Here is a 27,744-nt window from a genome sequence, read left to right as displayed (position 1 = left end):
TGTCTTAAAAATAATGATAATAATAATAAAAATAACTCCCTTCTGTCTTTGAGAAATTCAGCCTAGTGAGAGAAAACAGGCTGCAAAAAAAATGATCTCTTACTTCCTGGACACACATATACCATCTCGTTAAATTCTCCAAACAACCTTGTGAGGAAGGTTTTTTCTTTCTCATTTTAGAAATAAGGAAACTGAGGTTCAGTGGGCTTCATTGACTTGCCCAGACATTGTAAAATATGAATAAAATATGAAATAAAATAGTGTTAGAAGACAAACACCTTTATTGGATTAACAGATACATCAAAAAGCAATAAAGTCTATTAATTACGTAAGGCACATAGACCATAGCCCATTTTATTTATTATTATTATTTTTTGAGACAAGAGTCTCACTCTGTCGCCCAGGCTGGAGTGCAGTGGTGTGATCTTGGCTCACTGCAATCTCCGCCTCCTGGGTTCACGCCATTCTCCTGCTTCAGCTTCCTGAGTAGCTGGGACTACAGGTGCCTGCCACCACACCCAGCTAATTTTTTTGTATTTTTTTTAGTAGAGATGGGGTTTCACCATGTTATCCAGGATGGTCTCGATCTCCTGACCTCGTGATCCACCCGCCTCAGCCTCCCAAAGTGCTGGGATTACAGGCGTGAGCCACCACACCCGGCCAGCCCCATTTTATTAAAGACTATAAAAGATAGCTTTTACTGAGCTAAAAAATGAGCCAGACTTTTGAGAGCTCTCATTTATGGAGCAAGAATGAAGTGCCAGGCACTTTCCATGTGTCTGTCAAATCCTCATAACCCTGAGAGGTAGAAACAGTTAGCTCCCTTTCACAAATGACAAAGCTGGGGCTCAGAGAGGTGAAGTTACATGGCCACGGTTGCACAGCAAAAGAGGGCATCGAGCCAGTGCTGGGACCCAGGCTCTGACACTTGGGCTAGGAGCTGGAGCCAGGCCTTTCTCCCAAGTCAGGTTTACTAAGAGCTATGCTGCTGCTGTGAGCCAATCACCCTTTCCTGCCTCACTCCACGGAGCGCGATGAGTGGGCGGGAGAGGGGACAGGCGGTTCTTCAGGGCAAGAGGACTTGTTTCAGCCCATTTGGGAAGCAGCCCGGCGTAGCATGGCCTTCTCAAAGTATGTGTGTCTGCATGCATGTGTGCTCATGCATGCACACATGTGACTGTGTGTGATGTTGGCTGGCTGTCGGGTCTCACAAAGCCATGTGATAAAAATCTGGTACATCTTTCTGAAATGTCCGTTTTACTCAAAAAATACAAATAAAAGAAAGAGAGACACCACAATTTTATATTAAAACACAGAGGGCTATAGAATGTAAGAGAACACAACCTTCACATGGTATGTTAAGATAATGAATGACAACTAGCATTTGGGGGCTGTGGTTCTTATTATGTGCCAGGCACTAATCTAAGAATTTTGTATGGTAACTAAGCCTCACAACAACTATCTGTGTAGGGACTGTTAGCAGACACGGAGAAGAGAAGTTAAGTCACTTGTCCAAGTTCACACAGCTAGTATGTGGAAGAGCCTGGGAACACAAAGCATTTCATTAGACAAATCTTAGAACATCTCTATTATCCATTGTTTGTTCAATTAAAAGTTTGTAACAAGGGTCAGGCGCAGTGGCTCATACTCCTGTAATCCCAGCACTTTGGGAGACCAAGGTGGGTGGATCACTTGAGGTCAGGAGTTCAAGACTAGCCTGGACAACATGGAGAAACCCTGTCTCTATTAAAAATACAAAACCCCATCTCTACTAAAAATACAAATCATGGTGATGGGTGCCTGTAATCCCAGCTACTTGGGAGGCTGAGGCAGGAGAATTGCTTGAACCTCAGAGGTGGAGGTTGCAGTGAGCTGAGATCGCGCCACTGCACTTCAGCCTGGACGACAGAGCAAGACACCACCTCAAAAAAAAAAAAGTTTACAAGGACGGGTGAGGTGGCTCATACCTGTAATCCTAGCAACTTTGGGAGGCCAAGGCAAGTGGATTGCTTCAGCCCAGGAGTTAGAGACCAGCCTGGGCAATATGGCAAAACCTTGTCTCCATTAAAAATATAAAAATTAGCCAGGTGTGATGATGGGTACCTGTAGTCCCAGCTACTTGGGAGGCTGAGGTGGGAGGATCACTTGAGCCTGGAAGGCTGAGGTCACAGTGAGTTGTGATCATGCCACTGCATTCTAGCCTGGATGACAGAGAGAGACCCTGTCTCGAATATAAAAAATAAAAATAAAACAAAAAATTGTTTAAAAGTTTACAACAAGATTTATACACAAGAATGAGGATAAGAAGTAGCTGGCTCCGGCCAGGCACGGTGGCTCACACCCATAATCCCAGCACTTTGGGAGGCCGAGGCAGGTGGATCACTTGAGGTCAGGAGTTCAAGATCAGCCTGGCCAACATGGTGAAACCCCGTCTCTACTAAAAATACAAAAATTAGCCTGGCATGGTGGTGTCCACCTGTAATCCCAGCTATTCAGGAGGCTGAAGCACAAGAATCGCTTGAACCCAGGAGGCAGAGGTTGCAGCAAGCCGAGATCGCACTACCACCCTCCAGCCTGAGTGACAGAAAGAGGCTCTGTCTCAAAAAAAAAAAAAAAAAAAAAAAAAAGGTAGCTGGCTCCCCTTTTGCTTCCTCTTCGTGAAATTATAAGGGCTGCCAGTTGGGAGCAGGTACTCTACCTCTGTTGTCTTATTTAATTCCTACAACAACCCTATGGGAGAGGTAGCATTGAAAGTTTACAGATGAAAACCTGAGGCTCAGGGAGGTGGTGTCATGTAGCTGGTCACACAGCTAAGAAGTGGCAGAAAAGGATTTAAATGCAGGTCTGGCTGATCACGAAGCTGCTGCTCTTACCTACACAGTTACACCAACCCTGGCCTCCACGTTCTCTGGCCTCTGGGTTATGTTCTTCCTCCCCACAACTCCTGTTCTCTTCAAGAGAGGGTAGTTTCATGAGTGAGCTGGTTCTGGGTCAGGCTGAGCCAGGGGAGGCTCACAACCTCTGAAGCTCTGTCCCTCCAGCAGCCAAAAGCACACTTGTCATGAAATAATTACAAATTCCAAGAATGAGAAAGTAGTAATTAGGCACTGACTGGGAGCTTGAAGATCTGGATTTTTATCCCCAGTTCTGTGAGGGAATCTTTGCCTGAGTCACTTTCCCACTCTGGGACTCAGTTTCTCCATGTGTGAAATGAATCTAGTAATGCTTCTTGAGTGCCTGCCACGTCCTGGCAGGCTTTTAGGTGCTTTACGTTCAGTATATCGGCACACAACTGTGGACAGGGTTCTTACAGTATTACAGGGAGGAGACTGAGGCTCAGAGAGGGGAAGGAGCTTGTCCAGGGTGGCAGAGCTTGGGAGTAGATGTGCTGGACCAGAGCTCTGCTTTTAGTCTCTGCACTGTTTATATTTATTCCTCAAGCCACTGGGCTTCGACGCTGATCAGATGCTGCCAGGCTGAGTGAAAGGGCTCTGCATATAGAGCGCCAATGCTGGACAAGAGTCCCGGGGTGCTGTGACTGGGTCATGCCAACCACATTGCCACTCTGGAAAGAAGAAGAAGGAATAAGGCTAGGAATCTGACACCAAGCCCAGCAAACTCTGTGGTGGGGGTCATCTGGAGCCTACCAAGTACCAGATGCTTTACATATGTCATCTAATTTAATCATCAATTCAACCATGTGAGGCTCAGAGACGACAAATAACTTACCTGTGGCCCGGTTCGGTGGTTCAGACCTGTAATCCCAGCACTTTGGGAAGCCAATGTGGGAGGACTGCTTGAGCCCAGGAGTTTCAGACCAGCCTAGGCAACATACAAAAAAAAAAAAAAAAAAAAAAAATTAGCCAGGCATGCTGGCGCACACCTGTAGTCCCAATTACTTAGGAGGCTGAGGTAGAAGGATCACTCGAGCCCGGGAGGTCAGGGCTGCAGTAAGAGCAGCGATCATGCCACTGCAGTCCTGCATGGGAAACAGATTGAGACCCTGTCTCAAAAAAACAAAAAGAAAACAAAAAACTTACCTGTGATAGCACAGCTGGTAAATGACAAAGCTGAAGTTTCAACCAGTGTCTGTATGTTTCCCAGACTCACAGAGAGAACGTAACAGGATTACTGCTGTGGCTGGAAGAGGCCAATTCTGCAGCACCCATCCGTTTGCATGAAGTTTCAAAGCAGCTGCAGACATCCAAAGCACTGGGTAAGGAGGCCATCCTGTAGACTGTGGCTCTGACAGTTACTCCAGGGTGACCTTTAGCAGGTCCCCTAACACCTATGAGCCCTGAGGGGGGTGAAATGGAAGCACCCCCCAACCAGTCCACGTTACCACATAGACTGTAAAATGCCGCCCACTAGTGAATGACCTCTTTTGAAACACTTTCTTGCTGTTCTCTTTGTATATGGAGTTGAACCTGCAGTGGAAAATGTGATTGACAGGGATTAACATCTAGGCCCCTTGGGGCCCACCTGGATGAACCCTCAGTGGAAGCTGGGATCATGAACAGTGGATATGGAACCACTGTAAGACCAGGTGGCCCCTGGCCCTGATGAAGAGAGTCAGGGTGTATGTGGAGTGGGGAATGGAGCAATATGGTTGTCTGTCCTGATGGTCCTGAATCTCTCATCTCTTCCCTGCATAACCTACAGTGGCATGTCTTGAAACCCTTTTTTTTTTTTTTGGAGATGGAATCTCACTCTGTTGCCCAGATGCTTGGCTCACTGTAACCTCTGCCTCCTGGGTTCAAGTGATTCTCCTGCCTCAGCCTTCCCTTCCCAGTAGCTGGGATTACAGGCACGTGGCACCATGTCCAGCTAATGTTTGTATTTTTAGTAGAGACGAGGTTTATCATGTTGGCCAGGCTCGTCTTGAACTCCTGACCTCAGGTGATGTGCCCCCCTTGGCCTCCCAAAGTGCTGGAATTACAGGTGTGAGCCACCGCGCCCGGCCTTGAAACCCTTTTTTTGATGCTAGAAATGGCATAGGTATAGGAGGCCGGGCGCGGTGGCTCACGCCTGTAATCCCAGCTCTTTGGGAGGCCGAGGAGGGCGGATCACGAGGTCAGGAGATCGAGACCATCCTGGCTAACATGGCAAAACCCCATCTCTACTAAAAATACAAAAAAAAAATAGCCAGGCGTGGTGGTGGGTGCCTGTGGTCTCAGCTACTCGGGAGGCTGAGGCAGGAGAATGGCGTGAACCAGGGAGGCGGAGGTTGCAGTGAGCTGAGATCGCGCCACTGCACTACAGCCTGGGCGACAGTACGAGACTCGGTTAAAAAAAAAAAAAGACGAAAAAAAGAAATGGCACAGGCATAGGAAACAAACCAGTATTCAGAAATAACTTGGATCGGTGAGTGGGGAGGTTATTCTGGGGAGTCTGCCGTGCCTTGGGTACCCTCATTGCCACACAAGGCACATTTTTAGCCCCAAAGGGACCAACTGCCAGCTGGCCAGCGACCACCTCAACTCCGGGTAATGAGTTCCATATGTTTCCATAAGAGCCCAGCTAAGCTTTTCCCCAGCAGTTCTTAACAGTGTTCTCTCCCTCCCTGCCTCATCTCGATGCTTGGCCACCCTTGTTCTATTTGCTCCTAACGAGGGTGGCAGGGAGGGGGCTAGGTGGGCAATGCCATGAGACAATGCTTTGGGAAGTCACCCTTCCCTGACTTCATTTTTGCAGATCCTCAAGCTAAGAGGCAGTCTCTCGGCCTCTCCAGGCTTCTGCTGCCCCATCTCTATAGTGGGAAAAACAACCCTTACTCAGGGTAGGGAGAGCATCACGAAAAAAGCCCTGGATAGTAAAGTGGGAGGCTGGTGTTCCAATCCCGACGTGAACACTAACTTGCTGTGTGTCCCTGAGCAGGTTCCTGACCCTCTCTGGGCTACATTTGTGACCTCTAAGGGCCCGCCCTTCCATCCCTGACAAGCTTCAGAATTACAACAAATGACTTAAACAGCAAGGAAGAACATCTGTTTTCCTGGGTGGCTTCAGGGTAGGGGTCCCCAGGAAGCCTAAGGCCTCCCTACCCTGGCCACCCTCACTCTAAGCCCAGGCTCCCTTTGACAAATCTGGCCTGGTGAGAGCTTCTGCCTGCAGCATCGGGCACAAAGTAGAAGCAGGGTAGCAGTGAGGAGAGGCGTCCCCCGATGGAAGCACAGCTCCACAGCTCAGAAGGCGGAGGCGGGGGGGCGCCTATGGTCAGCCCCCAGCCACGGCGAGAGGTGAATATGAGTTCAGGGGACTTCAGAGAACTCCTCCCTCCTTAATCTGGTTTGTCAAAGGCAACCCCCGAGTCCCGGTCTCAAGGTGTCTCACTACCCTGATCCCGACTGCCCACCGACCCTACCCAAACACGGACTCACTAACCTTGGCTTTTGACACTGCCCACAGACGGACCCCCACAGCCTGACTACCCACATTTATCCCTAAAGCCTGCCCCAGGCTGGCGAAACCCCAAATCCGGCCACGCTCTGACCCCTGATCTCAGCCACAAAGAGACTCCGTGACCTTGCCACTGACTGACCCCTAAGAGGAGAACTAATCAGAGAACAATTAAATTGCTCGACTCTCAGCGAAGCACCTCATGGAACAGAGGGGCGGAGGTGGGGAAGGACTTCGAGAGGGCAGAGGCTTCCCGGAGGAGCCCAGCGGGCCTGGGGCCACACTCGGAAGGCCGGGAAGGCCCTGTGCAGGGCACGTCGCAGGCGCTCGAGGAATGCGAATTGCCTGAAAGAACGAAGGAAGGAAGGAACCGGGTGCGATCCAGGGCGGCCTCGCGGCCGGGGCAGGAAGCGGGTGGGGGTGCGCCGAGGCTGCAGCGGCCCGAGCGCAGCTGGGGGCAGCGGGAGAGGAGTGGGGTCAGCGACTCCGCTGGGTGGGGGGCCCCCCAGGCCGCGACGCTGGGAACTGGGAGGCCGCGCTGCTGGCAGAGCGGCGGGGGCGCCGCGAGGCTCCGGATGGGCTGCGAGCCCCGCCCGCAGGCTGCGGAGGGAGCCGGAGCCAGAACGGAGCCAGAGCTCAGACATCCGGGCGCCAGCGAACACCTGCGAGCGGCCCCCAGGGCCCGCGGGGGGAGCGTGGGGCGCCGGGAGGGGCGGGGCGGGGAGGAGGCGGGGCCGGCTCGGCTCCGCCCTGCCGGGCTCCAGGCCACGTGGGCCGAGGCTCTGCCCCAGCTCGGGCGCCGCAGCGCCGCCGGTGGGGAGCGGCTGTCTCCGGGGAGGTCTGGAAGTGGGCAGAGGGGAGCCCTTGGAAGCAGCGCTGCGGGAAAGAGCGCGGCAGGAGGTTCTCAGGTTTAGCCTGGGGCATGGGGAAGAGTGGTGGCCACGAGGGGTGATGAGGCCGGGAAGACAGATAATTGAAGGTTGTCCGGCGCGTCCACAGCTAGAGAGCTATAACTGGCTTTCTGAAAAGGGCACCATTTCTGGTGTCACAGACATGAATTTGAATTCTGGTTTTGTTACTTAGAAGCCGTGTGGCCACCGGCAAGTTACTTCGCCTGTTCTGAGCTAGTTTATTTACAAAATAAAGACACCTCCCAAATGTCTGTATTTCACAGCCGATGCGATCAGCTCTGAATCCGATCGCATGCGACAATTTGCACAAGACACTCAGCAGTGAATCTTGTAGTTAAGGAAGCCTTGTGGATACTTTATGCGCCTTATAGTTTATCCGAACAACACACATGGAAAGGAGGTACCGACATCCCCCTTTCACAGATGAGGGGGAGTCCTAGGTCTTTCATTCCACAAGCACTCCCTGGGACAAGCGCTCCCTGGGACAAGCACCCCCTGGGGACCAAGCATGTGCCAGGTTTTGGGAATGGCGAGGGAAAAGAGCCAATCTGAAGAGAAGGCAAGAACATGAGCTTTGAAGCTAGAGGAAGCTGGGGTTCCTAAACCCTGCTCTGCTACTTTCTTGCTGTGTGACCTGTTTCTTGCTGTGTGCCACTTTCTTGCTGGGTGATCAAGTTATTCAGCCTGAGTCTTTTTTCTATAAACCAGGGAATGTTACCCATCACGGTGGTTTGTGAGGATTAGAACAAAAATGAAGATAAAATAGTCTGGAACCTGGCAGGCACTTCCATAGGTGATTATGACAGAAGACACTATCCTCTCTGGGAGTTTTCTGACCTAGGGCCAAATTGCTTTCACTCTCTAATGACTAATGAATTGGCATGCTGGTCTTTCTTTTGTCCTGGCCACCTGAACAACTCAGTCCTGGGAGTCCTGACAGGCAATTTCCTTGGAATTAGCTTAATAATACCTCGTAGGTGTGTGATGCATTTCAAAGAACTTTCCCACCATTATCTTCTGTCCTGGGAGGCAGCAGGGCACAGAAGGAGCATGGCTCAGAGAGGTGGAATGCTTGCTCAAGGTCACTCGGCAGATGACCACCGCAGCCCTTTTTAGCCTTCCACGGTACTGAAACTTCCGAGCAAACAGGAGGCAACATGCTGTGGCAGAAAAGGGTATAAGACGTTGAGCTCAATGCCTGGCTCTACTGCAGTTCATGGTGTAATGTGGGGCCTAGGACCTCAGAACCGCTGCCTTAGAATCAGCTTCCTTTACAGATGCAGAAACTGGGGCTCAAGAGAGGCAAAGTCCCTAGCCTGAGGTTATACAGGTAAGAGGTGACAGAGCAGGGATTTATGTCCCTTTATGGTCGTCTCTAAAGCCAGCACAGCACACCTAAAAAACAATCCAAGATAGACCCAACCCAGGCCTTGTATGTGGTTTGGGGCAAGGGTTCCTCACATGAGGATTGAAGTCTGCTATTGCTCTGCACTGTGTGTGTATTTTTTGAAGAGAGTGTTCGTATCTTCCTTCAGATCAGAGTGACCAGGACACAGAACAGGTTAAGAACCACTGATCAGGCTGGGAGTTTGGTTGGCAAGGCCAGAGGTTCTCCTCCTCCCCCATGCCCCTGTTCACCCCAGCAAGCTTACCAGGGTTAAGGCACTAAAGGTGATGACGTGACCTGTTTGTTATGAAATATTGAAGTAATTCATGCCAGGGACCAACACACAGATGAGATCATACCATAAACAGGAATCTCTAGTAAGGCCAGGCACCTGGTGAAGCCCACCTGGGGAGCCACCAGGGGTGTGGGAGAAGGCATGGGTTGGGATCTTGCTCTCTGCCCCACTGCCAGGCCTGGCCTCAAGGAATGGCCAGTCCCCAGCCCTGCTCCTGTTCACCACAATCAAGTCACTGAAGTTACGGTTCAAATCCCATCTCTACCTCTCAAAGGCTGTGAAAACCTGGTTCAGAAGCATTACCCACAGAGGTTCCCTTTCCCCATTTCTGAAATAGGGACAGGGATGCTTACAGAATAGGTTCCCAATGGAGGTGGTGTAGAAATACCAGCAGAAATGAGGACTGTGGAGTCTCTGCCTCACATTCCTTGTTCAGGGTTGGACTCTACAACCACCTAGCATTAGAGAAGGGATTACTATCACTACTTCCCAACCAGCATCCAAATCTTTATCCATTTCAGGAGACCTCCCTCTTTTTTCCAACTTTGGAAGCCCGCCCAGAGAGCAAGAAGGAAATGAAACCAGGCCCAGTTATCAGTTTATTCATTTTTGGAATTGGTCTATCAACCACCACCCATGTCTGGGCACCAGGTGAAGCAAACTTGAGGCTCTCCTCTTACCACATCCCCTGCTAGAAAGGCATAGTCAATAGTAACAATAAAGAGGAAAGCTACTGCTAGATCTCAAGGGACATGGACATGAAAACTCAGTTCTCAAGTTGCCTGAGCCACCAACTTGCTGGGCGAGCTTGCACCAGTCTCTGGTTTCTTCATTTCTGAAATAACGAGGCAGAGCCCACAACTTTTCTCTGCACCCATCCTTCAATGGACATGAGACTCCCATCATGAACCCTTCTCTCTCCACCCCATCCCCTCTCAACCGGGCAGTTTTTCATTTCCCTCTCGTGGAATAAGCAAGTTCACTTTCCCAAAGCTCCCAAAATTCGGCCATGTGCGAGAAAGCATCATTAGTACTTAGTGGAGACGGGTGTCATCATATACACAAGTGTTTAAAAATCGTTTATTATGCAAAATGTTAACTTTTATAAAAAGTTTAATATACATCGCATTGTTACAGAAAGTCACCTTCCTGTAAAAAAGGTACAAAACCTATATACTCTATTATAGAGTTCATAAATCAGGGCAACAGAACCTTTCTCCAAGGAGACCAGAAGACCAGCTCTGCCGCCGCCTTGGCATAGTTTGGAGAGCAGCCACTCCTTCCACACCTCCACGCTCTGAAAAGACCTTAGAACTTGGGGGTGGGGTGGGAGCAGGGTGACGTCGCCCAGCTGGTGGCCAGAGCTAGCTCTGGCTCTTCAGGCCACAAGTTCACAGTCCTTCGCTCCTGAGCACCAGGTTCAGTCTCCAGGAAGGGGTTTGGTGAAGTCAAGTGGGCAGGGCGAAGTTGGGGCCCATCCCTGCCGTCCGGCTTCCGGCAGGAGAGGTGCCCGGGGTCCCAGGCAGAACGGGCGCCAGCACCTGCGTTCTGGGCGGGGGAGGAAAGAAGACCAAGGAGCAGTCAGTTTCCGCCGAGCGCGCCGAGGCGGGGGCCGTCCGCAGACTGGCCGGCGCCAGGGAGGAAACTTGGTCTCTACCTCCAGCTGATAACTCCGCGCCCCACGCTGCCCCCACCCAGTTGGCGCCAAAGACCACAGGCACAGCTTGCGCTACCCCTCCCACTTGGAATTGACACTAGCTGGGAGGGGGCTGCCGAAGACAGCTCCCTATACAACATGGAACAGAAAGACTTGTATTTAGTCGGACCCATGTCTACTTTCCCAGACCCTCGGCCACTGCGGGAGGCAGGGGCCAGGCGCATTTAAGGCTGAAATGCACATCACATGGAAACTGACTCTGCCATTCATTTGATGCAACCATGGGCAAGTCACTTGTCCCTCTCTGGCCTCAGTTTCCCTAAACCGAGTGAGTGGCAATTTTTCAAAACGTCTGCCAACTCCAGGACTTGCCGTTTAAACCTCCCTCTCCAAGAGAGAAGATACTCACCTGGAGGTGTCAGGACACGGCCGAGTCAGTGGCAAAAGCTCCTTTTGTCGTTGGAGATGACAAGTTCCGGAGCGAGCTCGGCTGTCTGATTAGAGGAAAAGAGGGAAGAGTTACGCGAGGCAATCGGGAGCTCCGAGGGTCCCGCAGCATCCTTGCCTGGGTGTTCAGCCCTGCCCCGACTTCGAGGCTTACCTGGATGGGAAGGTGGGGGCCATCAGGGGGTCCAGGGGCTGGCTCGGCCAGGACTACCTGCAGGTCGAGAATGTAGTCGATGACGCGCTGTAGGATTTCCACCTGGCTAAGCTGAGTGCCTCTCGGGACTCCGGGTACCAGTTCCCGCAGGCGGGAGTAGCAGTGGTTCATGTCGTCCAGCAAGCTCAGCGGCTCCTCAGCTGCCGGGCCCTTCCCTCGGCCCCGGGCGATGGCCAGACTGCGTTCCGACAGGCAGCACACCGCCTCGTAGCAGCCGCGCACCGGGCTCAGCGCCTTCATGCTGGGGAGTGAGTCCAGAGGTGCCCCAAAAAGAAAAAAAACTAAAAGAAGTCCCGCTACAGTGACCTGCAACGCGCGCACGCTCGCCGCCGCGGGCCCTTATAGAGCCTGCCTGGAAGGCACGCCTCTTTATTCAAAATGGCCCGCCTCGGCCCCGCCCCCGCCGGCCCTGGGCGTTCACAGCCCGCTTAAATTGCAAACAGGCTTCCTCCGGCTGGTCTGACGCCGAAGACCGCGGAGCCGCAGATTCAAAGAATGAGGAAGCGCTGATACTGGGGAGAGGCGGGCCTCTCCGCCAGCAAGGATTTAAAAATCACTCAAAACCATTAACTTCCAGAATTTGCTTTTTCCTGGCAGCGCCCCAGATCTTTGAGCTTCCCGGCCCCCTGCCAGTCCGCCTTTAGCCCAACACTGGTTCGAGCCCACAGCTCCTCCGAGGTCATAAATCCCTGAACAGCAAAGAAGCTCCCCCCACCCCCCGTTTTTTTTTTAAGCGAAAGATTTTTCAAGGGAAACTTGTAAGGAATTAGTGCCGCCTTGTTCCCCAATTTGCTGTTCGTCTGACCTCCAGACTCACTGGCGTCAGGAATTATCTTGTGACCAGAGGGAAAAAAAATTAATTGCGGTGAAGCTGAGGTTACAATGAAGAAAACAGATTTGCGCTAGGCGCTGAGATTGCAGAAGGAGGAGGGAAAGGGGGTTTGAGCAAAGAACACTATTTATTTGAGCAACAGGGGAAAAGAAGAAAGCTTGAGCCCATGCTTTTTGCATGGGGAAAAAAGGAGCCTGGACTCTCTGCCCCATAAACTCCATAACGAACTAAATATATGCACAGTTGTGCTTTGTGAGTTCAATTAGAATTTTAGACAAGGTTTTAAATATGGAGGCAGAGATGAGACAATTTCTATATAAACCTTTTTAAGAGCCCCCCCCCCCCAATTGGGTCAGCAAATTTCTTAACTTCCCCTCTCCTCACTTTCCACACACCTCTGTGCAGAAAACAATGGTAATTTCATTGCTCTATTGTCTGTCCCTTTCTGCTATGGAAGGGCAGGCCACCTGGACTTGATTATTCTTAGCCCTGCTGAAGTAGCTCCAACTCCATCTGAAAGACCAGGAAAGAAACCAGAGGGCCGGCAAACTAAGTCCTGTATTGCAACAGGACACTGTGCTCAATATTCTTTGATTCTTTGCTTTCCTCCTTGTCACCTCCCTAGACATTTGGGAACCTGCACTTCCAAGATGCTGCTTTCCATTTTGGAAATGACCAAGTGGGATTCCCCCAGTAGTTGCTTTCCTAATGAATCATTGGTGAATATTTATGGAGTCCCTCCACATAAAACAGTGGCTCCTGCTTTCAAGAATCTCAAAATCTGGGGAGACAAGATTAACACAGGAAACAAGAGTTTGATAATGTGTGGCACTAATTAACAGGACAAGGGGGGCTCAGAGCCAAAGAGTCTCAAAACGGTTAAAAAGGACACTGACTGGGAATTGAGAGCCCTGGGTTCATCATGCTAGCCCTGACAATAATTTGTCATGTAATCTTGAACAAGCCCAGGTACCCTGGCTTTAATTGCCTTGTGAGTAAAATAGAAGATGGTACTAAGTGATTATTTAAAATCCTTTCCAACTGTAGAAGTCCAAGGCTGTGAGAAATTTGGATATGTAGGTGAAGGATGCTGAGGGGCCCAAGGAAGGCATTTAAGACATGCCCAATGTCACACTACAAGTAATAGCAGAGCCAGTCTTGAAGCCTCGTTCTTTTCCATCAAACCACAGGGCTCTGTGGCCCAAGAAAGATTTCTTCCTGGAATGTTTTTTTCAAGGACAGGCTCTTCAGTAAGAAAAGAGGAAGAAAACCTGTGAGTGGGCAAGTCAGTCTTTATATGCTACAGCAGTCAAGTGCCAGCTATTTGGTCAGGAAAGGCAAAATAGGGGCTGTAGGAACTCCTGAATAACCGAAGAGAAGATCCTTCTTTTCCTATCTTGCAGACTTCTGTGGCAAAACGGTCAAGTCCAGAGGGTTCTAGAAAAATCATGAGCCAGGCAGATTTCTGTGCAAGTGCCCATTCTTCTTCTTCTTCCTTTTTTTTTTTTTAAACTGTGTAGACTTTGGCTGAGTTATCCTGGGTGCTTCTATTTTCCCATCTGTAAAATGGAACTAATTGGGTCTACTCATTCATTCATTCGATCATTATTGAATGCCTCTTCTCTGCAAAGCACTTGATGTGCTCACTCCATCTGATCTTAGTCTTCTTACTGCCTGGGGGACCCAGCATGGGCCAGTTGTGTGGAAGGTGTACAGTCTACCCAGATTCTCCTCCCTTCTTTTCCTTCCTCTACTACTACAGCTGATGCCTTAGGCTTGTATAGTGATTTAGGTTTGCAAATCACCTTCGCATTTATTATTTCCCAGGTTGCTTCCAGGCTGAAATGCCCATGGGCTGTGTGACATAAGGCAGAAGGATGCTGTGGGATTAGCAAGCAAAATTCTGTTCTGTGCATGCCAATAATTTGCAGTGTGCCCTTGGACGAATTTCCTCCCTTCCTGGGCTTCATTTTCTCTTTAAAAAAAAAGATAGTAGGTAGGAGGAGGTTGGGAGGAAGCAAGTTACCTTTAAGGGTTCTCTCTAGCCTCAGATTCTAATTCTGAAAGAAGCAGGTTATGGTTAGGAACACTGAATAGAGTTTAAACCCAAGAGACTTCTTTTTCCCCACAGCAGACTGGACAGGCTAGCTCAGGCCTTCTGCAACTTGTTTAGCAGTGGTGGGGCCTCAGCCTCTTATTCCAAATGCCTCTGAACTTTCTGTTCCCAGTTCTGCTCCTTTTACCAGCTTTTTCCCCCCTCTTGCATTTTTTATTTTTATGAAAGGATGTCATTAAGGCTTTTGTCTGCGCTGTTTTTGTTTCAGAACTTTTCTCACAATCCTATTTTTTGTTGAGGAATCCGCTCCTTTGCCCAGCTGTGGGTCCCGGTCCCACAGCTGTGTTGATCTAAGACTCAGCCCCAGACAGCCTGGCGCCAGGGTGGGACGTCATGCGTTCACACAGGGATGCGTGTCCCAGGCAACCTTTCCTCGGGCAGTCACCGGCCGGCGACTGCCTCCCCCACCAATGAGCGCAGGACACCCGAGAAAGGGGCGGGGTCTGCACCGCCCCAACCGCGAGCGGCTTGTGAATTGCAGATGCTGAGAACTTGATAATGTTGCTTCAATTGGGGCCCTTTAAAGTCTTTTTTTTTCTTTCTCTTTTAGTTCTTTATTTTCTTTTGTCTATTCCCTTTCTTTCCACCTTCTTCCTTTATCTATATATGTGTATAATTTTTCTTCTTCTTTTTTCTAACTATCTCCTCCCAGTGTCAGGAATCATTTTGTAAGCATTTCCAGGAACTCAATCTTCCTCTGCCAAAATAAAAAAAAAGAAAAAAAATTCAATGTTGTGCTCTCTGATTTTTTTTTTTTTTGAAAAGTTGGCAGAACTCTTTAAGTTATACTGTTTTGTTTTTTAAAAATTTTTAGAATTTTTTAATTTCGTGGTAGTGGGCTCTAAATTGTTGATTTCAAAGTCAAAGTAATGATGACAAGGATTGCAGATGCCTTTTTGTCTAAACTGAGCCTCTATTTATTATCTATCTATCATCTATCATCTTTTTCCCATTTATGTTCCAGACATGGGGATCATGGGGACCTCAGAAACTTGCTTACGTTTACTTGGGATGTCAGTAGCTGGCCTGTGGCCAGAACCCAGACCTCCTCTCATTTGACTCTCTGTCCACTCTGCCCTCTCTGTCTTTTTTTTTTTTTTTTGAGATGGAGTCTCACTCCATCGCCCAGGGTGGAGTGCAGTGTTGTGATCTCGGCTCACCGCAACCTCCACCTCCTGGGTTCAAACAATTCTTCTGCCTCAGTCTCCTGAGTAGCTGGGACTACAGGTGCACGCCACCACACCCGGCTAATTTTTGTATTTTTAGTAGAGACAGGGTTTCACCATATTGGTGAGGCTGGTCTCGAACTCCTGACCTCATGATCCGCCCGACTTGGTCTCCCAAAGTGCTGGGATTACAGGCGTGAGCCACCGCGCCCGGCACTCTTAATAGCATTAGGGTGGTCTCAGAACATTCCCAAATGCCACATTTCATAATATGTATCTCCTTGCTCATAAGTGCCTAGAAGGTGTGGTGAGGACTTTGCAGTCACACACATAGAACATCCCTTCTCCTTCTCCTCCTCCCCTCAGAGAGTCTGGAGCCCAAAGGATTGCTTGAGATTCAGGTGATACAAGGAAAGCACAGGGGATTCAGAATCAAGACCAGGCTCAATCCTTGCCCAGACTTCTCCTACCTTCACTCTGCCTCAGCTGTCTCTTCTATTAAATTGGGAGGAAAATAGCATCCATCTACCTCACAGCTGGGAGAGTCAAAGGGGACAAGGGATGGAAAATGGTGTGGGAAACAGTTATTTTTATGTGCTGTAATGTGATGTAGCCCCTGTTGAGTGGGATAGGTGGTACCAAGTGAGTTGAATGGTTCCTGCTGAGGCTGTTGTCAGGAAGGTGAGGAGCATCAGGATCTAAGGCATGAGTCCTTACAGGGGTGGGGATTTCAAAGGCCTCCAGGATGGGCTACTCTCTAGCTCAGAAGCACTCAGCGCCACCGCCACCAGCATCATTCATTGAATTCTGTTTGCCAAGTCCTGTTTGCCTTCTCACACATTTTCCCGCTGATCCCTTTTATAGACAGAGAGACAGTGGCTCAGAAAGGTGAATGTGTTTGCCCAAGGTCACATAGCTAGATAAGTGGCAGGTCCAAGATTTGCACCCAGGTCTGCCTGTCTCCCAAAGCCTGTATCCTCCTGCACCTGTGCTTTTCCTTCTGCCCTCACAAAGGACCTCCTGGGAAGGTAGCTTGGACCTGAGAGGGTTTTATTCTACCAGATAGGGAAAAGCAAAGGTAAATCCATTAGGTAGGGAGACACACTGAAGTGTTGGGGTACTAGGGGAAAACATTGTTTTCTGTGCAGAGAGACTCAGAAAGCATTGGAATTTGTTGGAAATCTAAAGCTTTTCCTCCCTCAAAGACCTTCCTATCCATACTTATGTTTTAGGAGATGTTTATTCTTTTTTTTTTTTTTTTTTTTTTTTTGGAGACAGAGTTTCACTCTGTCACCCAGGCTGGAGTGCAATGGCATGATCTCGGCTCACTGCAATCTCCGCCTCCTGGGTTCTAAGCTATTCTCCTGCCTCAGCCTCTGGAGTAGCTGGGATTACAGGCATGAGCCACCACACTCTCGGGCTAATTCCAGGCTGGTCTCAAATTCCTGACCTCAAGTGATCCACCCACCTAGGCCTCCCAAAGTGCTGGGATTTCAGGTGTGAGCCACTGTGCCCGGCCAGATTATTCTTAAAGCAAGTACACAGTAACTATTCCTGTTTTGAGGAGTCAGCTTTAGAGTTGAGCTCCCTCTTCTAACCCAGAGTCAGCCTAGCTTCAGTCAGCCACACCGCCCTGAAGTTAATTAACCCCTTACTTCAGCAGGCAGGCAGTAACTACAGAATGCCCACAGACCATCTGGGATTGAGGGCTGAGCACCCACAGGGAAGCAGGAAGGGAATTCATTTTCTGAGGAACTGTCATGTGTTCAAAGTTTCATAAATTTTAATAATTGGCCCTCGAGTTTTTTTTGGGTAGGTATTATCATGATCATTTTCTCCACAAAAATACTGAAATTCAGCTGGGCATGGTGGCTCACATCTGTAATCCCAGCCCTTTGGGAGGCTGAGGTGGGCGGATCACCTGAGGTCAGGAGTTTGGGACCAGCCTGGCCAACATGATGAAACCCCATCTCTACTAAAAATACAAAATTTAGCCGGGTGTGGTGGCGGGTGCCTGTAATCCCAGCTACTCAGGAGGCTGAGGCAGGAGAATCGCTTGAACCCAGGAGGCGGAGGTTGCAGTGAGCCGAGATCACACCGCTGCACTCCAGCCTGGGCAACAGAGCGAGACTCCGTCTCAAAAAAACAAAAAACAAAAACAAAAATGAAACAAAACAAAAACTGAAGTTCAAAGAGATTTATCCACACAGCTGACGGGGAAAAGGAGAAAACAATCAGGATTTGAATCCAGGCCTATGGCTCAAACATTGATACACACAAAAACAGAGATCTTCAAGCTGCTCAGTGACCAGACACAAAAGGACTGGTTCCCTCATCCTTGCACTTCTAGGCTAATGAGTACAGAGACAGCCTTTGCCTCATTTCTCTGTTAAGGGAAAAGTTTGAAACTTCTAGACTTTGGAGAGCATCAATAGGTTATGTAGGAATTTAACTCAGACTTAACAAACAGCAAAAGAAAAAGAATTATGAACTCATAATGCAGCGTTTCACTACTTCCAAAGCAATTTCATTCAGTTTCATTGAACATTCCCCACCACCTTGTGGGGCACACAGCTCACCTGCTTCGTAATCAAGTCTTATTTGTCTCCCTGGAGTCAGTATCCTTCACGGTGCCTGGCACCAAGTAGGCACTTAGTAAAGTTGTACTGAATTAAGTTCCACCCCATTAATTGCTTTTGGGAGACAACTTAGAGGGGGGATTTGAGACTCAAATGCAGGCTGTGCTGGATGACTGATTCTATGACTCCCAGGCATAATGTTCTTTGCTGTAGACAGATGCTGATGGTTGGATTTGGGACCCCACTAATCAGGGTTCAGGAAAGGCCTTAGAATGATGGGGTCCAAGGTAAGAAAAGATGAAGTCCAAAAAAGGCCTTGAAAAGCAATATTCACCTGCCCAAATGTGTTGGCCTAGGTCTCAGCAGTAGTTCAATGGCTGAGAGAGTAGAGAGGTCGGGAAGGGAGGGATGTGGCCTGGGGACCGAGCTGACCCTGCCTGAGAGGAAAGGGCTTCCCTGACCCTAACCGGGCCAGAGCTCTGCAGTGAGCTAGAGATACGGGGGTGCCAGAAAGCAGAGGTAGGGGCTGCAGCTCAGAGAGAGCCTCCTGCTGGCCACAGCTATCCCTGAGTGTAATCAAGTGGCCCAAGCATCAGCAGGCTTAGGAGGATCTTTTGCAAAGTGCCAGTCATGAACCAGACATTTTACATGTATTATCTCCCTCAATTCTCATATCAGTTGAGGCTCAGAGAGGTGAAGTGACTTGCCCAAGGTCACACAGCAACTGGGAGGCAGAACAGAGTCCAGAGTTTATGGTTTGCAGCATGAGCCAGGCCACCAATTGGAGGGAGAAAGGAATCAAATGCTGGAGAATGGGAACTGTCTTAATAAGAAACTGGGAGCTGGGCATGGCTCAGACCTGTAATCCTAGCACTTTGGGAGGCCGAGGTGGGCGGATCACCTGAGGTCAGGAGTTTGAGACCAGCCTGGCCAACATGGTGAAACCCCATCTGTACTAAAAATACGTAAGTTCGGCTGGGCGCGGTGGCTCACGCCTCTAATCGCAGCACTTTGGGAGGCCGAGGTGGGTGGATCATGAGGTCAGGAGATCGAGACCATCCAGGCTAACGCTGTGAAACCCCGTCTCTACTAAAAATACAAAAAATTAGCCGTGTGTGGTGGTGGGCGCCTGTAGTCCCAGCTACTCGGGAGGCTGAGGCAGGAGAATGGTGTGAACCCAGGAGGCGGAGCTTGCAGTGAGCCGAGATCGCAAGCCACTGAACTCCAGCCTGGGCGACAGAGCGAGACTCTGTCTCAAAACAACAACAACAACAACATAAGTTCGCTGGACGTGGTGGCTCATGCCTAAAATCCTAGCTACTCAGTAGACTGAGGCAGGAGAATCGCTTGAACCTGGGCAGCGGAGGTTGCAGTGAGCCGAGATCATGCCACTGCACTCCAGCCTGGGTGACAGAGTGACTCCGTCTCAAAAAAAGGAAGTATGTATTTGACATGGATTTTGTTTCACAGAACTTTATGGTGTCAGGCAGTGTGTGTGTGTGTGTGTCTCAGTTTCTTTCTTTTTTTCTTTTTTTGAGACGAAGTCCCACTCTGCTGCCCAGGCTGGACTTTAGTGGCGCAATATTGGCTCACTGCAGACTCCAACTTCCGGATTCAAGGGATTCTCCTACCTCAGCCTCCTGAGTAGCTGGGATTACAGGCGTGCGCCACCACGCCCAGCTAATTTTTGTATTTTTTGTAAAGACGGTGTTTCGCCATGTTGTCCAGGCTGGTCTCAAACTCCTGACCTCAAGTGATCCGCCCGCCTCAGCCTCCCAAAAGTGCTGGGATCACAGGCGTGAGCCACCGCGCCCGACCTCAGTTTCTGAGTGTATTCCTACCGGAGAATATGCTGTCCACCCTTGTCTGAGTGTGGGGCTCTCCTTGAGGGCTGTGCGCGGGGTGCGCCTATGTGTCTTCCTCCCTGGGTGTTTCAGCCTGTTGTGTGTGTTGTGTCCCCGGGTCTAGTATAGGATCTTCCCTGGGTGTGCGGCTTTCTATGTGCGTGCTTCAGTGTATGTCCATCTTCCCCCAATCTCCTGGCCAGGTGCAGAACAGGGCCAAGAGGACAATAGGCTCGAGCGCCCGGGTGGCCTTTTCCTCCACTCCCTCACCCACCGCGACCCTCCCCTCCTGCACCCCGCGCCCTGACTGCCCCCTCTCTGGCCCTGCCCGACCTTCCGCGGCCCTCCCTGCCCGCGCCCCGGCGGCCCCACCCTGGCCCTACCCCGCCCTCCCCGCCCGCGCCCCGCGCCCGGCGGCCCCCACCCCCGGCGGTCCCGGACGCGCAGCTGCGGGACACACAATCGCCGGCGCCCCCTCTCCGCCCCCCGCGCAGCCCCTCGTCCAACAAAAGCCGCTTTCTTTCCCCACAACAGATTAAAGACCAGGAGGGGGTGAAAAATAGCTTCTCCGGCCACTGGCGGGGGAGGGGCGCGGGAAAAGCTGGGGCTTTGGGGACTCTTTGATAGCGAGTGTGTGGGAAACCCGAAGGAATGTGGCTGTTAGGACCGCCGCGGCGGGGCCAGGCGCCGGGAGGAGGGTCCGCACCTCCCCCGCTGGGACCCCCAGGACCTCCCGGACCCCCGCGGCCCCGGCGTCCCCACGCCCCACGCCGCCAGCGCCCTGCACGCCGCCTCCCGCCAGCTGAGCGTCTCCCGCGCCCCCTGCTTTTCCTCCCCTAGTCAATTTCCTCACATTCTAATTTCCTTACTTTCTTCTCACTTTCCCTTCCAATTCTCCTTTTCGCGAGTCCCCTTTTCTCGCCCTCCACCTCTTTCTCTCTGTCTTTTGCTCAAGTCTGTTCCCCTCGTCTCCCTCCCCGGGTCTTTATCTTGATCTATACATTCTTTTTTTTTCTCTTTGTCTGGGACACACTCTGTGCCTCTTTGTTTCCGTGTCTCTTGCTATTTCTTGGTGGCTTTCCTGGGTTGGGTCCCAGGGATGGTGGATTTAGCACCGTCGCTGTCGCCCTTTCTCCTGCCCATCTGGAAGGGCTGGGAAAAGCAAGCCAGGGTGTGGGCAGTTTGTTTAAATGTCCCTCTCCCGCCACACACGTGTGAGTGCAGGTGGGCGCTGGGCAGGGAAGTCTGGGGAGCCCAGGAACACCCAGGGAGGAGCTGTGGGGAGGCCTGGCCAGCTAGACCAGGATGGAGCAGGGATGGGGGGACTCGTGGAAGCCTCCAAGGGTTTGGAATTATTTTTGGCCCGGTATAATTCAGTCTCTGAAAGGAATTCCTGGCCCAGGACCGGATGGTGGCCTTGGGACCCTTATGGGAAATGAGTTGGGTCTCCTGACCCCCTCCTCTCTAGTCCTTGGGACAGGCTAGTGGGAGGAAGGGGGCTGGTTCAAGACAAAGGGCTTCCAGGTGGCTGAGGAAGGAGACCTTCCATGTGAAGACAGCGTGGTACAGTGGGGAACTCAGCCCCGGATCTTGGAATCCCAGCTTTCCCCTGGGCTCTGCCACTCCCTGACAACCTGGGCGAATCCCTTCTTCCTCTCTGGGCATCAGTTTCCCCACCTGTAAAATGAGATGTTTGGACCAGTGGCCTTCAGCCTTTTTTTCCACCCTCAGATTCTAAGGTCTGATTTGTTCCAAATGCATTGCTTATATAATGAATCTGCTTTCATATTTTGTGTTTATGAAAGACAAGCATTCAGTCAGGCTTTCTGATTAGCATGCTTCATTACCATGCAGAACTGGTCTAATTCAAAGAACAAAGACACCCCAGCCAAAGATACCCTAGACAGACTCTCGAACAGAGATACCCCAATTCCAGCTAAAGACACCCCAGACAGACCCCAAAAGCTCTTGGTGTTTTAGTAGTCTGTGCAGCAAAATCCCATGGAGGAAGAGCACAGGCTTTGCAGTCAGACAGCTTGGGTTTGAATCCTGACTCTGCCAGTGTCCAGCTGTGACCTTGGGGAGGTCACACACACCCTCCCTCAGTTTTCATATCTGGAAAAAAGAAATATTCATGATATCCACCCCCACAGAATTGTGGTATTATATCAGATAACAGATACAAAAATTTAAGAAATAGGTGCTCAATGAGAGTTAGGATGTTGATGCTTTATACGAATGCTGTCCAATAGAACAATAATGCAAGCCACAAATGTAATTTTAAATTTTCCAGCAGCTATAGTTAAAAAAGCAAGGACAGTGAAATTAATCTTTTTTTGAGATAGGGTCTTGCTTGTTGCCCAGGCTAGAGTGCAGTGGTGTGATCATGTTCAAACTGCAGCCTCGATGTCCTGGGTTCAAGTGATCCTCCCACCTCAGCCTCCTGAGTAACTGGAACCACAGATGCGTGCCACCAAGCCCGGCTCATTTTAAAATTATTTGTAGAGACAGGGTCTCACTATGTTGCCCAGGCTGGTCTCGAAACCCTGGACTCAAGCTATCCTCCCACCTCAACCTCTCAAAGTGTTGGGATTACAGGTGTGAGCCACTGTATCTGGCCTTAAAATTAATTTCAGTAATATACTTTACCTGATCCAATATATTCAAAACATTATTTCAACATGTGATGAACACAGAAAAACTATTATTCCTACATTATTTTTTATACTTAGTCATCAAAATCTCGTGTCTTTAATTCAGCACATCTCAGTTTGGACTAGATACATTTCAAATGCCCTGTAGCCACACATAGCTAGTGGTTACCAATTGGAAAACTCTGGTACTCCAGATGTGTGCCACCACACCTGGCTAATTTTTTTTAAAAAAATTGTGTAGAGATGAGGTCTTGCTATGTTGCCCAGGCTGGTCTCAAACTCTTGGCCTCAAGCAGTCCTATCATCTCAGCCTCCCAAAGGAATTACAGTCATGAGCCACCATGCCCAGCCCAGATGAGATTTTGGTACGTGAAGACAGGGCAGGAGAAAGACTGGAGGGAAGGGGGCAGAGAATGGTATGAACAAAGCTGCTCAGGTGCAGATCACTTGATTGGGCAGGAGCGAGGAGGTGGAGAGGTGCAGGCCAGGATTGCAGAAGTAGATGGAGGTGGGGTATCTGGAGAGCTTTGAATGCCAGGCTAAAGAGCACAAATAATGTAAGCATACTTCCAGGGGAAAAAAAAAAGAATTTGGTCAGTTTTTTCAGAGTGACTGTGGTTATGAGATCCACTTTATTCAGGGAAGAAGGCAGCCGTTCTCTGGGTACTGTAACTATTCCTGTTTCTATTGAAACCTGTTAGTGCTAACTATCATTTACTGAGGATTTACTATGACCAGGCGCTATGCCAAGCACTTTGTGTTAATAATCCTGTTTAATTATCTCAGCGAACCCTCATATGCTGCTGATGGGAAGGTAAAACTTTGGAAAACAGCTTGGCCATTTTTAAAAAGTTAAATATCAGCTGGGTGTGGTGGCTCACGCCTGTAATCCCAGCACTTTGGGAGGCCGAGGCGGGCGGATCACCTGAGGTCAGGAGTTCGAGACCAGCTGACCAACACGGAAAAACCTCGTCTCTACTAAAAATACAAAATTAGCCGGGTATGGTGGCACATGCCTGTAATCCCACTGTAATCCCAGCTACTCGGGAGGCTGAGGCAGGAGAATCACTTGAACCCAGGAGGCAGAGGTTGCAGTGAGCTGAGATCGCTCCGTTGCACTCCAGCCTGAGCAACAAGAGCAAAACTCCGTCTCAAAAAAAAAAAAAAAAAAGTTAAACAGCAATTTATCACATGACCTAGCAGTTCTCCTCCTAGATCTCTACCCAAGAGAAATGAAAACAAGTCTACCCAGAAACTCATACACGGATGTTCACAGCAGCATTGTTCATGATAGCAAAAAAGTGGAAATGACTCAAATGGCCATCAGCTGATGAATGGATCAACAAAATGTGGTGTATTCATACAGTGGAATATTATTCAGCTATAAAAAAGGAATGAACTACTAATCTACACAATAAATAGATGGACCTCAAAAATATGCTTACATGAAAGGAGCAAGACACAAAGGACCACATACTGTGCAGTTCCATTTATGTGAAATTTCTAAAAGAAATTTCTATAAATTTCTAAAAATTTATAGAGACAAAGTAGATTAATGGTTGCCTGGGACTGGGGGACAGAAGGGGAGTGACTGCTAATGGATACAGGGTTTTATGCGGGGGTGATGAAAGTATTCTGGAATTGATGTGATGGTTGCACGACTCTGTAAATGTGCTAAAAATCATTGAATTATATACATAAAGATTGGTGAATTTTCTAGTATGTAAATTAAACACCAATAAATCTCTTTTTAAAAATTCTCCCAACAACTTTTTTTTTTTTTTTTTGGAGACAGGGTCTTGCTCTGTTGCCCAGGCTGGAGTGCAGTGGCCTGATCATGGCTCACTGCAGCCTCAACCTTCCATGCTTAGGCAATCCTCCTGCCTCAGCCTCCTGAGTAGCTGGAACCACAGGTACATGCCACCACAGCTGGCAAATTTTTTTTTTTTTTTTTGAGATGAAGTCTCACTCTGTCGCCCAGGCTGGAGTGCAGTGGTGCAATCTCGGCTCACTGCAAGCTCCACCTCCTGGGTTCACACCATTCTCCTGCCTCAGCCTCCTGAATAGCTGGGATTACAGGCGCCTGCCACCATACCCAGCTAATTTTTTTGTATTTTTAGTAGAGACGGGGTTTCACCATGTTAGCTAGGATGGTCTCGATTTCCTGACCTCGTGATCTGCCTGCCTGGTCCTCCCAAAGTGCTGTGATTATAGGCTTGAGCCACTGCACCCGGCCCAATTTTTTTGTACTTATTTGTAGAGACAGGGTCTCTCTATGCTGCCCAGGCTTCCAAACAACTTTTGTGACAGATACTATTATCATCCCATTTCACAGTTGTGGAAGCATCAGAAAGGTGAAGCCACCCGCCTAAGACCGAAGAGCTAGAAGCAAAAGAGCCAAATTTCAAAACTGCAAAGTGTTCCTGACCTCTGGGCTGTCCTGCTTCCTGGAAATTGCCTGGGCAGTGCGCTCCATCTTCCTGGGGCATTTAACCCACAAGTTTGCTAGCAGCCATGTTTTCAAGCTGCAACAACTACTTCTTGGATGGTGAGAATTGGGAGAGATGGCAGAAGGCCTGGGGAAGAGTGGGGATGCTGGGAAAGCCTCCTGGTGAGAAAGCTCAGGCCACAGCTGGGCCAGGGTCATCCACAGCAGTCTCCAGGCTCTGACACCCCCTCCCCAACCCTGACTCCCTCCCAGGGGAGAGAATAACTTGGCTCCAAAGCTGAGGCCAGAATATAAGCCAGAGACCTGCTGACCTGACCCCCCCCCCCCACCCTGGAATCTACTGAATCTGGGGCCAGGAGCGGGGAAGGGCTGACCCCAAACTGAACAAATCAAAAAGCCAAGTTCCCCTCTCAGCCCTGCAATTTTTTTTTCTTTTGGACCAAATAAGGAAGGAGCACCTGTTACTTTATAATCATACTGTAGGACAACCTCGAGTTGAAAGCCATGGGATCTGGAGTCTTGAAAACGCGGTTCAAGCTCCTATCTTTTCTATTTCCAAACTCAGTGTCCTAGAGCAACTCACTCACTTTCCCCAAGCTTCAGTTTTTCTATCTATGAAATAGACAATGATACTCCTGTTAGAGGGCGCTTGTAAGGATTTGGGGGACCAGAGGTTAAATTCACTTCATTTTAGTTCACCTACATTACTTATGTTTTGTTACATGTCTTAAGTTATGGTTTTAATAATCCCCCCACTCAAAAATAAACAAGATTAAAAGAATAATGAAAATAGTTAATAATAAGTGTCAACATTTATGGGCACTGATTTTGTGCTGTTTCAAGGGCTTTATACACATTAACTCATTTATCTTCATAAAAAGCCTATGAAGCCATTATACAGATGAGGAAACAGGCTCAGAGAGGCTAAGCATGTTGTTCAAGGTCACACAGCATGGAAGAGGCAAGCCGACTGACTCCAGAGCCTTAGTTTTGTGCCAGTCAGAATGGAAAAGAACTCCAAAAGACACCAACCTGGTTTATTCAAGTGCTGGCATGTAAGGATAAGGAAAAGCAGCCGTCAGTTTGAATGACAGGCGATGGGTCCGGAGTAATTAGCCAAATGTATGAAGATTTCACCATTTCTAAACCATCCTGTTATATGACCACACATACCATCTTCATGGAAGTGCAGTAGCATCACCATGACAACTACTTTTGTGTTTTTACCTCTAATGTAATCGATTGTATTTTAAAATATTTTTAAATGAATAAAAGCTTTTGAATTTAATGTTTTAAGTAGGTAATACTTTCACCTGGTTAAAAACTCAAAAAGCTCGAGAGGCATAAAGTGAAAGGCCTCCTTCTCACCCCGGCCCCTGCCATCCTCTTCTCACAGCCAGCCAATGTTGCTAGTTTTGTGGGGAGGGGAAGAACTGATACTTTTTGAAAGTAGAAAGAGTGTGCTTGATTTGTTCTGAGGTCACAAGCCATAAAGCCCACCTTACTCTGGTTGATTTCTTCAGGTCGGCCTCAGCCTGATTTCCTGTACCCTTTGAGGCACTGCTGCTTCCTGCAGGTGATGGTTAGTCCCTTAGGGAGATGGTCAGTCCCTTCTCCCTCTGAACTTTCCCCTGAGGCACCCCCTTCAGTACCCGCTATGCTCCTGACCACATTCTCTCTGGCCTCTAGGCCTGACTGGTTCTCCATCCCCCAGAACCTGCAGAGCCTGTAAATGCCAGAGAAATCTCATCATCTCACACAGCTGATGTGGTAGAGGTGGACCCAGAGGTCACACCTGGGTGGCTTCAGGCTATATCTAGCCTATGAGATTTTTTGTTCTTTTTTGGTCTGTACAGTGATGTCAGAATTGGAAATCTTCACCTGAAAGTCCAGTTTTCTGATTTCACTTGAAATATTGGCAGACTCAGCCACACTGAACCCATACTGATGCATGATGATGACAGCTGGAGCTGAGCAGCAGTTGCTCCCTTGAGAAGGAGCACAAGCTCTCTGGGTTGTATGGTCCCCGCCACTCTGTGTTGGTTAACATGGTAGGCAGGATCATAGTCACCTCCAAAGATGTCTGTGTCCTAATCCCTATAATTTGTGAATGTACTGTTACACGGCAAGTGGGAATTAAGTTTGCAGATGGAATGAAGGTTGCTATGCAGGATTATCTAGGTGGGTCCAATGGAGTCAGAAGGGTCTTTAAAAGTGGGAGAGGGCAGCAGAAAAGAGTCAGAGAAAGAGAGGCAGCCACGAAAACAAGGTCAGAGAGATGCCATGTTGCTGGCTTTGAAAATGAAGGAAGGGGTCACAACCCAAGGAATGTTGGCAGCCTCCAGAAGCTGGAAAAGGCAAGGAAATCAATTATCTTCCAGATTCTCCGAAAGGGAAGTCCCTGCAAACACCCTGATTTTAGCCCAGTGAGATCAGGTTGGTTTGAGAGCATAAACTTAAGTTGTTTTAAGTGACTAAGTTTGTAGTCATTTTGTTATAGCAGCAATAGAGAAGTAATACAGTTAATATGGGCCCTTGTAGGTCTCCAGGGATGGGGGAGTGGGGCACAGCTGTGAGAGCTGTTGTAAGTGTGCAAGACTCATAGCTTAAAGAGCTCCGTAAATGGCCATGAATGTTCTAATGAATAGGCGTAGCAGGCGGGTTCTGGGCAGAGTAGAGATATGGGTGACCCTTGCTTTGGTTTTTTCTCCCTCCACTCTTGTGACACCCTCTGCCCAGTTTCCTTCACAGCCCTGGGGCTTGCTGAGAGAGCTGGGCTGATATGTCAGGCCTTCAG

The 27,744-nt window shown here is 49.3% G+C and overlaps 1 protein-coding gene and 1 long non-coding RNA gene across 4 annotated transcripts in view; one reads left to right on the top strand and one right to left on the bottom strand.

The window, feature by feature from the left end:
• The window catches only part of LOC134809315 (uncharacterized), a 34,285-nt gene extending 8,051 nt beyond the window's left edge, over window positions 1-26,234 (top strand). For 2 of the 3 annotated variants that reach the window (XR_010154730.1, XR_010154732.1), the window contains exons 2-3: window positions 4,105-4,216; window positions 24,834-26,233. This is a non-coding gene — a long non-coding RNA (uncharacterized LOC134809315). Of the gene's footprint in view, window positions 1-4,104; window positions 4,217-24,833 lie in introns of all 3 variants that reach the window. The other variant, XR_010154731.1, reaches the window with a different exon arrangement.
• Window positions 10,056-14,112, bottom strand: ID3 (inhibitor of DNA binding 3). The gene is made up of 3 exons (XM_003307870.6): window positions 11,248-14,112; window positions 11,056-11,140; window positions 10,056-10,537 (listed from the first exon to the last, which is right to left on the bottom strand). Exons 1-2 carry the CDS (start codon window positions 11,545-11,547, stop codon window positions 11,081-11,083), a joined length of 360 nt encoding a protein of 119 aa, XP_003307918.1. The 5' UTR covers window positions 11,548-14,112; the 3' UTR covers window positions 10,056-10,537; window positions 11,056-11,080.
• Window positions 26,235-27,744: the final 1,510 nt, after the last annotated feature.

The sequence above is a fragment of the Pan troglodytes genome, chromosome 1, assembly GCF_028858775.2.
Source record: "Pan troglodytes isolate AG18354 chromosome 1, NHGRI_mPanTro3-v2.0_pri, whole genome shotgun sequence".
NCBI classification, from domain to species: domain Eukaryota; kingdom Metazoa; phylum Chordata; class Mammalia; order Primates; family Hominidae; genus Pan; species Pan troglodytes.
This window is presented reverse-complemented; position numbering and strand designations above follow the sequence as displayed.

Coding starts and splice junctions, on each gene's coding strand:
- ID3 (XM_003307870.6), bottom strand. CDS start 11,547: ATGAAGGCGCTGAGCCCGGTGCGCGGCTGCTACGAGGCGGTGTGCTGC. Junction 11,141..11,247: donor GCCCCCACCTTCCCATCCAG/GTAAGCCTCGAA, acceptor TCCTCTAATCAG/ACAGCCGAGCTCGCTCCGGA.